This window comes from Ursus americanus, chromosome 16 (genome assembly GCF_024610735.1).
Source record: "Ursus americanus isolate L20-20 chromosome 16, mUrsAme1.1.p, whole genome shotgun sequence".
NCBI lineage: Eukaryota > Metazoa > Chordata > Mammalia > Carnivora > Ursidae > Ursus > Ursus americanus.
Window position 1 is genome coordinate 6,034,975 of NC_142142.1, and position 16,031 is coordinate 6,051,005.

The following is a 16,031-nucleotide window of genomic DNA, read 5'->3' on the forward strand; positions in this document are numbered from 1 at the left end:
AAATTGAATGGATATGATGAAGTACACTGAAATCACGTGGCTTCATTTTACCATTCAGTTTGTACCCTTTCAGGTCTCAGTGATGGGTAGACACGACAGGTCTGATCCCCTCACTGATCCCTTCATTTTCTCTGTGCACGAAGCAAGGATGAGGCTTATTCAGTGAATGAGAGGTACTTGATCGATAATCTATTTCACTCTCAAAATATCCCAGAAGATGGCCTCACTTAATACCACCCTATTTCATCCGTACTCTTTCTTCCTTCTGGGGATCCCGGGGCTGGAACATATACATATCTGGATTGGTTTCCCTTTCTTTGCTGTGTACCTGACAGCTGTTCTTGGGAATATAAGCATCCTTTCAGTGATTGAGACCGAGAGCAGCCTCCACCAGCCCATGTTCTACTTCCTGGCCATTCTGTCATCTATCGACCTGGGCCTGTCAACGTCCACCATCCCCAAGATGCTTGGCATCTTCTGGTTCAAACTGAGAGAAATCTCCTTTGAGGGATGTCTCATCCAGATGTTCTTCATCCACTTATGTACTGGCATGGAGTCAGCTGTGCTCGTGGCCATGGCCTATGATCGCTACGTGGCCATCTGTAACCCTCTTCGGTACGCACTGGTCTTGACAAACAAGGTAGTAGTCATCATTGAATTGATAATCCTACTGAGAACTTTGTCTTTTGCCATGCCCTTTGTTCTACTCATCCTACGGTTACCATTTTGTGGACACCAAATTATTCCTCACACTTACTGTGAGCACATGGGCATTGCCCGCCTGTCCTGTGCCAGCATCAGGGTCAACATCGTCTACGGCTTATGTGCCATCTCTGTCCTGGTGTTGGACATCATAGCTATTGTCATTTCCTACGTCCAGATCCTTCGTGCAGTCTTTCGACTGCCTTCCCACGATGCCCGGCTCAAAGCACTTAGCACCTGCGGCTCTCACGTGTGTGTCATGTTGGCTTTCTACACCCCAGCATTTTTTTCATTTATGACCCACAGGTTTGGCCAGAATATTCCACGCTATATCCACATCCTTTTGGCTAATTTCTACGTAGTCATTCCACCTGCTCTCAACCCTGTAATCTATGGCGTCAGAACTAAACAGATTAGAGAACAGGTGCTGAAAGTCTTTTCCAAGGAAAAAACATAGCTCTTGTAAAGAATCAAATTGAAGAAGGAAACAGCACTAATTCCCTTTCTTCAGAATGGAAAGAGAACATTTGGAAGTTATGCAGGCCCCTCTCAGGGGAGAACTGGGGCAAAAAAAAAAAAAAAAAAGGAAATTTGTAAATCTGGTAGTAAGTCTTAAATGGTAAACCAAAGATACGTGATTATATATCATGTTAATTTTAAATATCTCTTGTTTTTAGCCTCAGATGATTCTACATTTTATGCTTGTGTGTGTGTTTTTTAGGAAACAATATTTTAACATTTTGGTAAAGAGTCATACTCAATAATACATTTGCCTCTATGTAACAATTGTTACAACATAAAATATGTCTTTGGATGAGTTACTTCCCACAGAAAACCCACACCCTCTGACCATTAAAAGAGGAGCTCCATGAAGAAATCACACATTCTAAGATAGACAATATAACATTTGCTCATATGTTACTCCCCAACACAAAAGACTTAGCTCACAGGCTTTGAAAAACTGAAAAATTTAAGAATTTGTCCCATATCTTCTTGGTCCTCACCCCATAGATAATGGGGTTCACCATGGGGGGGGGGACAAGAAGATAGATGGTGGCCATAAATATGTGGACATGGGGAGCCACATGGTGACCAAACCTGTGGGTGAGAAAAGAGAAGAAGGCTGGAGTATAAGACACTAAGATGACACAGATATGGGAGCCACAGGGCCCCAAGGTCTTGAGTCGGGCCTCCTTGGATGGGAGGTGGAAGACAGTGTGGAGTATGAGAACATAAGAACAGATGATCAATATGAAATCCACCCCACCAGTGAGGAAGGCAACAACGAGGCTGTAGGCTCTATGGACTCTTGTCTCAGCACAGGCAATCTTGATGAGGGCCATGAACTCACAGTAGGTGTGGGAAATGATATTGGTCCTGCAGTAGGGAAGCCAACATAGCAGAAAAGGGTGAGGACTGAGAAGTGCTGTGCCCGAGTACTATACCTAAACCCATCCCCCCAATTACAGCGTGTATCAGAATAGCTGAATGTCTTAATGGGTTACAAATGGCTACATAACGGTCAAATGCCATGGCCAGGAAGAAGCCAGATTCCATGGTGGAGCAAGAGTGAATCAGGAACACTTGAGTGAGGCAGGCTTCAAAACGAATCCCTCCATCATGGAACCAGAAAAGGCTAAGAAGTTTCGGTACAGCTGTGGTACACACAATAAGATCAGCCACAGCCAGCATGCAGAGGAAGAGGTACATTGGCTCATGGAGGCTGGAGTCCATCTTGATGATGAACAGCAGAGAACAGTTTCCCAGGAGGGCCAAAACGTAGACCACACAGAAGGGGATGAAGATCCAGATGTGGGCAGCCTCCAACCCAAGAAAGCCAATGAGAATGAAGGCTGATGGATGGACATCAGTCTTACTGTATGTTGACATAACAGGTGTCAGAAGTTTTAGCTTTCTCTTCATGAATTTTTTTCTACACCAAACAGAAATAATAACTTAGAAATATCCAAACCTTTGATGAGTTAAGTCAGTAGGGAATTGTATGTCATAGAGTAGTTACAATGCCTATCAATATTAACAAATTATTTCATCATATCTCTCAGATACGATTTCACAGTTGTAATTTGCAATGTGCCTGATCTGTAGATGCCAAATAGGGGAAAATATGCAGGTCCCCAAAATCAGAGCTAAATATATGAAAGTCCAAAATCTTCTATCCACTGAGAAGAAAGTAATACCAAATGAAAGCTAAACAATGTTTGAGTCTCAGGTGTATAATTTAGTGATTCAATATGTGTGTACAACACCCATATTACATTGTATGTTAACTCTCACTAATTTAAATAAAAATATTTTAAAAATATAATAAAAATAAATGTAGATGCACGGTGGAATAACTGCTTAATTCATTGAAACTACACTGTACGTAATGGATCCTTCAACTAATTTCTTTCATTAAGATACATGTATTTGTAAACATATATGTAGAATCATACGGGAAAAATATGTAAGAGTTATGGGTTTGGAGGACTTAGAAACAGTTGTAAGACATAAATTACACAGGCAGGAGGAATGACAGGAAGAGAAAATATGTCTTTTTTTTTTCTTTAGATTTTAGTCATCCTGGTTCTGGGACATGCCAAGAAGCTCAGTTATAGGGTGTAGCTTTGAGAATGGAATTCCAAGATTTGGGAGGCTATGTTGCTTGCTTGGGAAGGACCAGAAGGAGGTTCTTCACACCAACCTGGAGCTCAATAAGCATGATGACCAGAGTGGGGCTGATAACAGTGTGTCAGGAAGTGAACAGCTCTTTGCATTACTTGTGACTGTCCACAGGTGACACATCTGTGTTTAGCCCTGCCCTCCCAGGGAGGGAATTGTGGCAATGTGATTATAACCTCGCTCGTGAATTTCCTTCCTCCCTTAAATGTATCGACTTAGTCGAACTGCTCTATGACTGGCTCTCCACTGAGCTCCCTCTCCAGGCAAATTCATCCAAACTTCCCCTCGTGACCTTTCCTTCACTCTGCACACTTCTGCTTGGCTGATCCCTCCCCCCACCCCATGCTGTGATTTGCTGATTATACTTCTTCCATTTCTTAAGACTAGTAGAACATTTTGAAAGTCATAGTGGTCCCAAAATAAACAGATTTTTCCTCCTTTTCTTCTTAGAAGCACAATTGACACTGTTCCACAGACACTCCTTTCAACACTATTGTGGACAGCTGAAGATTATGGAGTGTTGTGATCAGGAAAAATGCTCCCTAAGTCAGTGTCCACTGAAGCCAGGATTGGAATATGCATAGCAGACTGGGCATCAGTATGGAGTGACAGTGATGACATGTGTTTTGCTATTATTCCATTGAAGTTTCGTACCCAGAGTTTCTGCTTGCTGTGGTTATTTGGCCTTCAAGATCCCTAGAGATGGATATTCTCTTTTGAATGCAAAAACAGCTGGATAGGTGGGTCAAGGTTCTATGGAAAGTTTAGGTAATGACATTTCTGTCTGAAGCACACTATGAATTGGGACAGAAGAGAAATCCAGGGAAACCAATTCATTGGGGAGTTATATAATAATTTAATAGTTAAACATTTTAAAATGCTTGATGTGAGTCAGTTGTTTTCCTGAGAACATTTCATGTATTATCTCACAAATTTCATCTCCATTTTGATGAGAAGAATTTAGGTAACTTCTATAACTTTAAATATCTATAATAAGTGATAGACCTGTTTCTTGCCCAGGCACTGATTCTAAAGCCCTTATTCTTAAATGTAGTGATAAAAACTGACCTAATGAGATGACAGTCTACTTGTATTTGTGTATGTTAGAAGAAGACAAGGATTGTCCTGTATCTCACAACAAGAAAAAAAAGCCATCACTATTAATTTGATTATGAATACTGGTCAAAAGCACCCAACTATTATATTCCATAAAGGAACTGGTCCAAATCTAAGCTTTTCTCTTTTTAAGTAATCCTCCTTCACTTTCAACATATGACCTCTCAGAGGGAAAATTAACCTCTCAATCTCAGAAAGAAAATTTACATCTGCCACCAGACAGCTCTGTCAACCTTACCCTGTCCTACCTTTATGTTTATGTACACACATATACATTAAGCTAGTGCATTTTCACATTCTTTCTTCTTTTGTCCTAAAATGAAACTTGATATCCTTTTATCTATATTTGTAATTCCATCAACATTCTCATATTTCTCATGCACTTTTGCCTTCATTCCTTTTACTTGCTCTATGCCATTACACAATTTAAACATATTTTACCAATAGAAAATATGTGGACAGGGACACCTGGGTGGCTAACGGGTTAAGCATTTGACTCTTGATTTCAGCTCAGGTCATGATCTCAGGTCCTGAGATCTAGCCCCAGGTCGGGCTCCATGCTCAGCAGGGAGTCTGCTGGAGATTTTCTCCTTTTCCTTCTGCCCCTTCACTGCCTTTCTCTTTCTCTCTCACAATAAACAAACAAATCTTTAAAAATAAAAAAGAAAATATGTGGAAAGATTATGTAGAGAAAACATTCACACTTCAGGAAATTAAAACTTAAATGAATATGATACAATTCATACAGTATGATATTTTTAACCAACAAAATTTCAAGATTGATGATAACAAGCATTAATGAGGTTTGGGTTAAAGAGTGATTCTTATGCCCAATTGATTGGAGAAAATTGACCCTACTCTTAGAGGAAAATTTCATAGTATTTTTCTTATTAAAAACTAAGTTCTGGGCAGAGCAATTTAACTACTTGCCATCCAAGGGAATACTGTTCACATATACCTATGGAAGTATATGCACTGTAACAGAGCCTGTAATGGAATTAATAGTGAAGCATTCAAAATGTCCATCAATAAAGTAATGCTGAACTTAAAAATCTGTGTTATCTATATATTATAGAACGCTCAGAAACACAGAATAAGTATTTATGTAAGCTGACATAGAAAAAAATTTGAATGAAAAAAATGAAGCAGAAGTTTGATATTTTCCATTAACATTGACACCCATGCAAAAATTAAGTGCATGTATATATGTATGTGCATATACACACACATTTAGAAGAATTTTATAAACATAATAACCTAAAATGTATACACAGCCAATGGAGAAGAGATCTAAACTGTGGAATGGATGGAAAGAGGTATAGAGCATATAATTTAGCTGTATCTGCATGGCTTGGCATTTTTAAACAGTGCCAATATATTCTATATATTCATGTATTATTACATGTGTAGTTTAAGGCAAGTAAATAAATAAACAAACACAGTTACAAATGTTAATTACCAGAAAATAATAAAAACCAAGAAATTACAAAGAAAATGTGGCCTTCTATGTCTTATAAAATATTAGCAAGTTTTCTAACTCTTGAAATGTTTTCTATATCTCTCTGCACATAGGAATGGGTCATCTACTCAATTCGTGAAAGTGGTAACCTTATGTCTTTGTCATGGCGTTTCTTCACACATACAAACCCTAGGTAACCTGGTTAGAATTGAAAAATCTGCTCACATATCAGCTGTAAGAATATTTTCTAGGAATTTTGAACCATCATGGACCTCCATCCTCAAGTGTTCCTATGCTATCTGTACTTACCTGTCTTCTATCTCTTGTCATATTGTATTTTATATTTCTGCATGTTTTTCTCCTTTATTATATTGCAAATTCTTACTTGACAGACAGAGGCCATGTATTTTCATATATTTGCTTGTCCCAATGAATGAAGAAAAGAGAACAGGAGAAGTTAAGGGAGTGTTATTATTTTTCTGGTAAATAATTTCAATATAAATTTAAGACAAACAGTGGAATCACTATAAATTTATTATAGTCCACACTATCCCCAAACACCACAGTGCATTAATAGTTTTCCTGATTCTAATATTAAGTCTTTAAGACATACCCAGGGATTAGCTTCCAACAAAATCAAATTCTGTTAGCATTTGATTCCTTGTCTGACTACAAAGCATGGAAAAAAAGAGGACTTGGAGCTAAAGAAATTCACATCTGCTTTTGGGGAGGAAAAATTAGAAAAAGAAAACCCTATAATGTTTTCGGGCTAAATTCTACACCCCTATCCATCTCTTTACAAAAATAAATCAACATGAAGTGGCGTATATTAGGTACATATAGTATTTACATTGCAGGCGTTATCCCATTTAATCCTTAGGGGGGGTCTTAAGTAGATAACCATACTTACAACACAGATTAAAAAAAAAAAAAAACCAAAAAACTAAGAAAGTTAATTTAAGTTCCCCAAAATCATTCTATGAATTCAAAGATCTGGAATTTGAAAGCAAGTATAATTACCAAGTCTGTCATCTTTGCATTCATCTTTAGGAGATGAGCCCTCCATAAGGTTCCATCAATGTAAAAGGGCACAATGCATTGAAGACTACTTGAGCAGCATGAATCATTGCTCAGATACCATAGATTTGCTCAGGATATAGGACTGATACATCTATACCCTCATCCTCTCCTTCATCAGCCTTCCTCTGATGTACTGAACTAAGCAGAGAAGCCCACACACAAATTTATCCTCAATAAAAGTTGTAGCCTAATCTCCACCCCTACAGAGTAAAACAGCAGTGGTCTACTCAGGGGTCACAAACCCAAATGGGTTCAGGTGCCCTGAGAAATCATACTCAGGGTGTCTTCCCTAGAGCCTGTGTGCTCTGATTAGAGCCCTGAAGACATCCGTTTGGCTATTGTCCACCCAGCTAGCCCATGATACGAACGAGTGGGACTAAAATTGCCTTAAGTACCAGGGGTTCTGTGAGGATGAGGATGAGCGCCTTGGTCTGAGGAAGACTTCACTTCTCTCAAGACCTTTAGCATTTCTAAATGAGCTCAGTTATAGCCATGTTTTCTCATTTCTAGGGCTCTCATGGGCATAGAGTGGGGACGGCCTCCCCGCATGACAAGAAAAGAAACCACTGGGAGTTGAACTTGAGTTCAGAACTCAGGTTCTAAGTCTTTGGAGCTAACATCTTAATAACAGGAGAATCCAAGAAGGGTGGGGATAGGGCAGGGGAGTTTTTCTGGACTGTCTCTGGAGCCTGCCTCTCAGCAGGCTTGCTTGAGTCTCAGAATTGTTTCTTCTTAAATACATCATATGTATGTATGAAGAAAGGATAGATAAGTGTCTAGTTCCTTCACTTTTTATTTTTAATATAGGAAAATATAAATAAAAAGCAAACATCAAGCATAATGTCACTTTGATATTTGGTTCAATTTTATTCCATGATTTGCATATCACATGATTTAGAATATTCAAATCATATTAGACTTTAACATTTTATCTCATAATCTAAATTTGATGTTGTGACATGTACCTTATTCTTTTCATAATTCATCAGAATAAATTTCACAGAAAATTTATTGAATTATATGAAATTAATCAAAATGGGATTTTGATGAATGTTGAGTTGCATCTAAATATTAATGTGGAAAATTTGACAGCTTTAAACAGGTAATCCTTTCAGCCATCTAAATTTTTTTGCTATGTTCTGTTAACCAGCATACAGTATACCATTAATTTTTGATGTCATGTTCAATGATTCATTGGTTGCGTATAACACCCAGTGCTCATCACAACAGGTGCCTTCCTTAATACCCATCACTCTGTAACCCTATCTCCCCACCTCTCTCCCCTCTGTAACCTTCAGTTTGTTTCCTGGGGCCCAGAGTCTCCCATGGTCTGTCTCCCTCTCTGATTTCTTCCTATTCAGTTTTCCCTCCCTTCCCCTGTGGTCCCTGTGCCCCTTATCTTCTAATTCATGCAGAGGTTGTTTTGTTTGTTTGTTTGTTTGTTTGTTTGTTTGTTTGTTTGTTTTGGTCTTGTTTTTTTGCCCCCCAAGTTCCACATTAAAACGATAAAGTCTAAAATTCTTAAGAACACAATTTAATGTATCTGGTTTTTGCTTTTACAAGATTTCTGTTGGATGAATCCATTTTGCATATAACAATAATTCAGTTGTTTGGTTTTTTTCTTTTTCTTTTTTTGTTTCTCATTGTTATATTTGTGTTGTTTTATTTCTTCACAGGTAGTATTTTCTTTAATGAAAAAACCCAATTAATGTATACATTCTACTGTTGCTGAAAATTTTGACTTGTTTGATTTTTTTCCACTATTCTGAATAAATCCCTAGCAACATTTTTGTGTATGTGTTTTGGTGCACATAATCTCTTATTTCTTTTGGACATTTACCTAGTAGTGACTGCTGGTACACAGGGAATATTTAGAGTTAATAGACACTTCCAGTTTCCAAAGCGGTCAGTAGATGTCCCCTATCTTGAAGAATACTTGGAATTATCAGTCTTATTTTCAGCCACACTGGAAATTTTGTAGGATGTCATACTGTGCTTTGAATTCACATTTTCCTGATGAGTAACAGTAATGAAAAATTTTCTTATACTCATTGGGTCTTCTTTTCTTTTATGGTGCCAGAATAAATTTTTGCTCTTATATTTTATTTTGAGTTGTCATTCCTTTATAGAGTTTCAGTAATTTCAATAGATTATTTTACTGTGTTATTAATATAAGTGCTTTAACTGATATATGTAATGGGAATAACATCTCCCAGTAAGTGATTTTCCTACTGTATTACCATCCTAATAGAAACTTTGGTATGTAGTGTTCTTATATTTTTCTATGATTAAGTATGTAATTTCACTTTTATTTTTTATTCATTACATTGAAAAATACATTTTGACTTGTTATTTTGTAATATTAGGGTAACAAATCTTTCCATTCTTTGGCCTCCATGTATATCATCTCCTTAAATACATTTCATGTTATTTTATTTTCATGTTAATTTTTATTGACTTCTATTTAAAGCCAGTGAGACTAGCACTACGTAGAAAAGAAACAAGAGATTTTGTGTGTTTTTTTTTTTAAGATTTTATTTATTCATTCGACAGAGAGAGAAACAGCCAGCGAGAGAGGGAACAGAAGCAGGGGGAGTGGGAGAGGAAGAAGCAGGCTCCCAGCAGAGGACCCTGATGTGGGGCTCGATCCCAGAACACCAGGACCACCCCTGAGCCCAAAGCAGATGCTTAATGACTGAGCCACCCAGGCACCCCAGATTTTGTCTTTTTGATAGCTATGATATATTAATAGATTATCGATGATTACTATGATTACTAAGACATGGGTGTGGGGAGGGAGATATATGTATTGGTCATTAATGTTCTAAGTCTGCATTGCTATAATATCTAATAAAATCAAGGTGCAAAATTTACCCAGTAAGAGAGTCTGTTCATTTAATATTCCTTTTTTAAAAAGATTTTATTTATTTACTTGAGAGAGAGAGAGGGTAAGCTAGAGAGAGAGCATGAGAGGCAAGGTCGGGGGGAGGGGCAGAAGGAGAGGGACTCCAGTCTGAGCAGGGAACCCAAACCTGGGCTCAATCGCAGGACCCTGGGATCATGACCTGAGCCAAAGACAGACGTTTAACTGACTGAGCCACCCATTTCATATTTCATATGACTACATTTTGTAGCATTAGTTTTTGCATCTCTGACACCCAATTGACAAAACTTGGGGTGGGAGAGATGTCTGAATCTCCATCAGTCCCTTTATCCCAGGTGCAGAGAATGGGATTTCTCAGGAGACTCTCAGGTGTTAGTTCTGGTTCATGCAGGGAATTTGAGTTGGCTTTGTTTACAGACAGGCCCCCAAGGACCCTAAATATGGGTAGTATAAAGCCTTATTCCCTTTAGTAGATATACTGGAGCTCTCTAGCTCTAGTCCTGCTGGAGGTGAGTTTCCTATTAAATGTGTGATGGGGATGAATAGTGATTATAGACTCTTGTCTACCAGTTAAGGAACAGGCTGCAACTGAATTTATGAAGCTAATATATTCTATCTCACTACTGTAGAAAGATTCTCTGAAAGAGACCTCTCTGAAAGAGGTCTTTACTGGATTATGTTGAGACAACGTAAATTTTTAAAATAACCCTCTATAGAGGGAAGTTAACGTTGTGGTACAAGTGATCTTAATTGTCAGTGATAATTGTGTATTAGGGCATGGCCTTCCATGTAATAAATTAAAAATAACCTCATCAGAGGCCCAGAGTTAAATGCAGGTGCATAAAATTGATTACAAAGAGGGAAGAGGAGAAATAAGTAGCCTGCGGATAAACATTATGTACAGTCTTGTAGGACTGAACTAGCTGGGGAATCTCTGTTTTTTAAAAGTCATTAATAAAATATTTCCTCAAATTTGGACTTTTCTCTGTCACTTTTCTCAGGAGTCAATTAGAGCTGAGATGACCTTTGTTCCTACCTTCCTTTCTATATGTTTCCTTCTGTTTTCCTTTCCTTTCTTCTTTTTTCACTTTTCCTCCTCTCTTTTCCTAAACTTTTCTATACTTTCCTTATTTTTTCTATAGTGCTATCTTATCTCTGCTTGTTTTTTTTCTATAGGAAGAAGGAAGGAAAGAGAAAGAAAGAAAGAAAGAAAGAAAGAAAGAAAGAAAGAAAGAAAGAAAAGAAAAAGAAGAGAAGGGAAAAGAAAAAGAAAAGGAAAGAAAGAAGGGAAGGAGGGAGGGAGAAAGGGAGGGAGGAAGGAAGGAAGGAAGGAAGGAAGGAAGGAAGGAAGGAAGGAAAGGGAGAGAGACAAAGTAAAGGAGGAAGGAAGGAAAGAAGGAACAAAGGAGAAAGAGAGAAAGTCATAACTACAGCGTGGTAAATCAGGAACATGGATTTCTTAAGCCTGATGTTGACCGCCATCATAGTCGTTGGAAACAAATCCTTACTTATCTCAAAGCTTCTCCTTTCAACACATCTTTTCACTATTCTTCCCCCCAAATCTCTCCCCCACACACACATACAAGGATGGGGAGAATTGTTGGATGTCTGGGGACATTCTTGAAAATTTGGCAACCAACAGAAACTTTGGTGTTGTTTATTAAGCTAATTCTCATCAGAATACTATAGCAAAGACACACATTTCTCTCCGGGAAGTGATTTCCAGCTGCAGTGTTTTCCTATCTTTGTGTGGCTATCTTCATACCTGAGGTACAGTACAGTGTGTCCATCCATCTTTGTGCAACTTTTATTATATCTGAGGTACAGCACAGCATGTCTGTGGGAGCATATGAGTAAATACGGAGGCATGCATTATGAAGCACAGTTCTTCATTGTGGATCTGGTTTTCTAAAAATGTATCAATGTAATATCTGATCCTGAACAAACTGGATTAAGAAATCTTGTTGTATTTTCTATCATTCTACAGGTCTAGGTGCACTTCTATTCTCATTATATTGTCATATTCTGTGTGCACGTGTCTGTATCTGTTGTTTGATGATTTTGTGTTGCTGTGTTTAGATAAAGCATATTTGTCTTCGATGAAGATGGATATCTCAGTATAAATATGAGCCCCTTTAAAGTTTTTAAAATTCATTCCAGGTTTTATATGGGGTTTCAGCAAATGAATGTAAGATATTATTGTCCAAAACTTGAGAGAGAGAGAGAGACCTTTCATAAAGTTAATGTTACTTCCATTTGAAGAGTGCTAAGTCTGTTCCTTCATATTACTTTCAACTCAAGTTTTAGCACTAGCTTTTCTTCTTTTTTTGAGACAGAGAGAGAGGCAGGGGGAAGGGCTGAGGGAGAGGGAGAGAGAGAGACTCTTAAGAGGGTCTTAAGACCCTGAGCCCTATGTGGGCTCAATCTCATGACTGTGAGATCATGACCTGAGCCAAAATCAAGAGCAGGACACTTAAATGATTGAGCCATCCCAGCCCCCCAGCATTAGCTTTGATAATAATATAGGTACAGAAAAAAATTAAGCCTACTGGAAAGTTTTGACATATGCATTTATAGCTCTTGTTTTTCCTTCTAGAGGTAGTCAACTAATTCTCATCTCATCAATGGCAAGATGTTCCACACAAACACTTCTACTTTCCACCCAGACACCTTTTTTCTTACAGGAATCCCAGGACTTGAGGGTTCTCATGGCTGGATCTCCCTGCCTTTTTGCTCCATTTACTTACTGGCTCTGTTGGGCAATGCCACCATTTTGTTGATCATCTGGTCTGACCGTACTCTGCGGGATCCTATGTTCTACTTTGTAGCCATCTTATCAGCCATAGATCTGGCCCTCTCCACAACCTCAGTGCCCCGAATGCTGGGTATCTTCTGGTTTGATGCACATGAAATTGGTTTTGGAGCCTGTGTGGCCCAGATGTTTCTGATACACACCTTCACAGGAATGGAGTCCGCTGTTCTGCTGGCGATGGCTTTCGACCGCTACGTGGCTATCTGTGTACCACTCCACTACACAGCCACCCTGACACCCCGAGTGCTAGCGGGCATTGGTGTGGGTATTATAATGCGCCCTGTCCTGCTCATGTTGCCCATTCTCTACCTAACCCATCGTCTGCCCTTCTGTGAGACTCGAATTATTGCCCACTCCTATTGTGAGCACATGGGCATTGCCAAGTTGGCCTGTGCCAGCATTCGAGTTAATGCCATTTATGGGCTTTTTGTGGCTTCTTTTCTTATTTTGGATCTGGCACTGATTGGAATCTCTTATGCCTACATCCTTCGTGCGGTTTTCCGCCTCCCATCTCGAGATGCTCGTCACAAAGCTCTGAGTACGTGTGGGTCACATGTTGGGGTCATGTGTGTTTTCTATACGCCTTCTCTCTTCTCCTTCCTCACCCACCGATTTGGCAAAAAAATTCCTCGTTATGTCCACATCCTGGTTGCTAATCTCTATGTGGTCGTGCCACCTGCCCTCAATCCTATTATCTATGGTGTGAGGACAAAGCAGATTCGTGAGTGTGTGATCCGTGCTTTCACCTCAAAGCAGAGTCTCTTGTTTCCTTAGTTCTTGAGGGCATGGATAGAACTGAAAGAAGTTAATTTTGACTCTACTCTAGGTTGATTTTTTTCTATTGCTCCTCATATCAAGGGATCCTGCAGCTCCTAAAGGAACAAACTTTGAAGAATGTTTTCTGTTCTTAAATCTCAATGTTTCCTCCCCTGTTGGTGTTGAACATTTATTCTTCTGACTATAGGGCTCTGTTAGAGCAGGAGAAACATCCCACTGAAAGCCCCTTTCCTTTTAACTATGGAGATTTAGTGAACCTCCATCTCTCTGTGTTTGAGACGGCACACTTAGTTCATGTCAATTGCCTTGCTTTCTCTGAAACAAAGAACTACATTTAGATGTAAAATAAGAAATATCTTCATAGATTTCTGTTAAAAACTTAAATTTATCTTATTTCACTGAGGACAATCCTGGGATATTTAGTGCAGTAAAAAAAAAAATGTCTCCAGCTTTTACTTTTCATTTTAGCATCTTTTTCCTTATTCTTCATAAAATTCTGTAGGCACTACATGCCCTCACTGTGCCACCACCTTCCTTTCTGGAGAAGCATGAAGTGAACATACCTGAAAACAATACTTCTGTTAAAGAATGAAAATCTTGTTTTTAAGAGAAGCTTGAATATATAGAATTCTAATGGTGGTTTTGAGTCATGTTTAACCAAATTGTTTCCTTGGGACGGTGTGGGGTGTGTTGTGTGTTTATGTGAGAGTACATGTTAAGTGTATTTTGGCAAACTTCTATCTATAGCACCACTTCTCCTCTCCAAAGCCCTCCTTCTTTGTGGACTGCAACACACATGCATCCCTTGGAACTTTATGCTTTACAAAAGTAGATGAATCTCAGACAAGTTCATGTAGAAAATAAATTTTCAAAGTCTCCCTACTTTTACAAGAATTTGTTGGATATTCTTATAAATATTTTGTGTAATCTTATAGGGACATATCTTCTCCATGATTCCTGGAGATCAAAGATCTTTTTATTATTCTTCCTGAATTTGTTGTGAGCAGAAACTGATGTGTACACAAAAAAATCATAAAATATTACACTACTGGGTATTTACCCCAAAGATACAGATGTAGTGAAATGAAGGGGCACTTGCACCCCAATGTTCACAGCAGCAATGTCCACAATAGCCAAACTGTGGAAGAAGCCCAGATGTCCTTCAACAGATGAATGGATAAGAAATATGTGGTTTATATATACAATGGAATATTACTCAGCCATCAGAAAGGATGAATACCTACCATTTACATCAACATGGATGGAACTGTAGGGTATTATGTTAAGGGAAATAAGTCAATCAGAGAAAGACAATTATCATATGGTTTCACCCATATGCGGAATATAAGAAATAGCTCAGAGGATCATAGGGGAAGGGAGGGAAAACTGAATAGGAAGAAATCAGAGAGGGAGACAAACCATGAGAGACTCTTGACTCTGGGAAATAAACTGAGGATTGCAGAAGGGGAGATGGGTGGGGGGATGGGGTAACTGGGTGCTGGGTATTAAGATGGGCAATTGATGTGATGAGCAGTGGGTGTTATACACAACCCAATAATCAATGAACACTACATCTCAAACAAATGATGTACTGTATGTTGGGTAATTGAATTTAAATAAAAAAATCATGAAATAGAAAATAAAAGCAACTGCTCAAGAGGCTAGGAACTGATTTCCTGATGTTCACCATCTGATGGTACAAAAATGACTGTACAACTCTGCAACATGACTGAGCCAGAACATGTATCTTCAGGGTTTGGAAGCATGGAAGAATATCTTTCAGCAAGGAGCATGGAATAGAGACTCAGTAAACACTTTCTGAAAGGAATCAATGGAAGGTGACACAAGGGAGATCTAAATACAATTGTTTGAAGAATTTATTTCCTGTGAGCACCTTGAGCACATTAAATGCTTTTTTTCTCTTAGAGACAGAAAGATGTACATTCTGAGCTTTTGATGGCCTCTTTTGTCAAAAGAACACCGACAGCATTCTTTCCAGTGTTTTCCTTAATTTGGATGTTGTTTCTCATTTTAAGTGCAACTCAAATTTGGTAATATTTAAGAATAAAATACATAAAATAAATATTGATATCTTTATATTTATAAATTATTTTTATACATTGATTTTAAATCTCCATCCAATATTTGACTCCCTACTTTGAAAGCTACACAGGATTACCAACGGGATTCCTCCAAGAAACTAATGCAGTGTCCTACCTTTTGAGGGAAAGTTCATACCTATTTCCAGTTGGTCTGATTGATAAGATTCAGATATGCTAATCTGTAAGTAATGTATTAATATTTCAAGTACTTAAAATTTAAAAATTTAGGTATTAAAATTTTAATTGATGGGGTGCCTGGGTGGCTCAATTGGTTGTGTCTGCCTTCGGCTCAGGTCATGATCCCAGAGTCCTGGGATCGAGGCTGACGTCAGGCTCCCTGCTCAGCAGAGAGCCTGCTTCTTTCTCTCACTCTGCCTGCTGCTCAGCCTACTTGTGTTCTCTCTACTTTCTGTCAAA

At 38.5% G+C, this 16,031-nt stretch overlaps 2 protein-coding genes and 1 pseudogene across 2 annotated transcripts; 2 read left to right on the forward strand and 1 right to left on the reverse strand.

Annotated features, from left to right (window-relative positions):
- Nucleotides 1–211: 211 nt before the first annotated feature.
- LOC123782615 (olfactory receptor 52E1-like) lies at nt 212–1,159 on the forward strand. The gene has a single exon (XM_045782866.1). It carries the CDS (start codon nt 218–220, stop codon nt 1,157–1,159), a length of 942 nt encoding a protein of 313 aa, XP_045638822.1. The 5' UTR covers nt 212–217.
- Nucleotides 1,160–1,641: 482 nt separating this feature from the next.
- On the reverse strand, nt 1,642–2,625 carry LOC123782642 (olfactory receptor 52D1-like; annotated as a pseudogene).
- A 9,930-nt stretch (nt 2,626–12,555) lies between these two features.
- On the forward strand, nt 12,556–13,509 carry LOC123782612 (olfactory receptor 52J3-like). The gene has a single exon (XM_045782863.2). It carries the CDS (start codon nt 12,556–12,558, stop codon nt 13,507–13,509), a length of 954 nt encoding a protein of 317 aa, XP_045638819.2.
- Nucleotides 13,510–16,031: the final 2,522 nt, after the last annotated feature.

Coding starts and splice junctions, on each gene's coding strand:
- LOC123782612 (XM_045782863.2), top strand. CDS start 12,556: ATGTTCCACACAAACACTTCTACTTTCCACCCAGACACCTTTTTTCTT.
- LOC123782615 (XM_045782866.1), top strand. CDS start 218: ATGGCCTCACTTAATACCACCCTATTTCATCCGTACTCTTTCTTCCTT.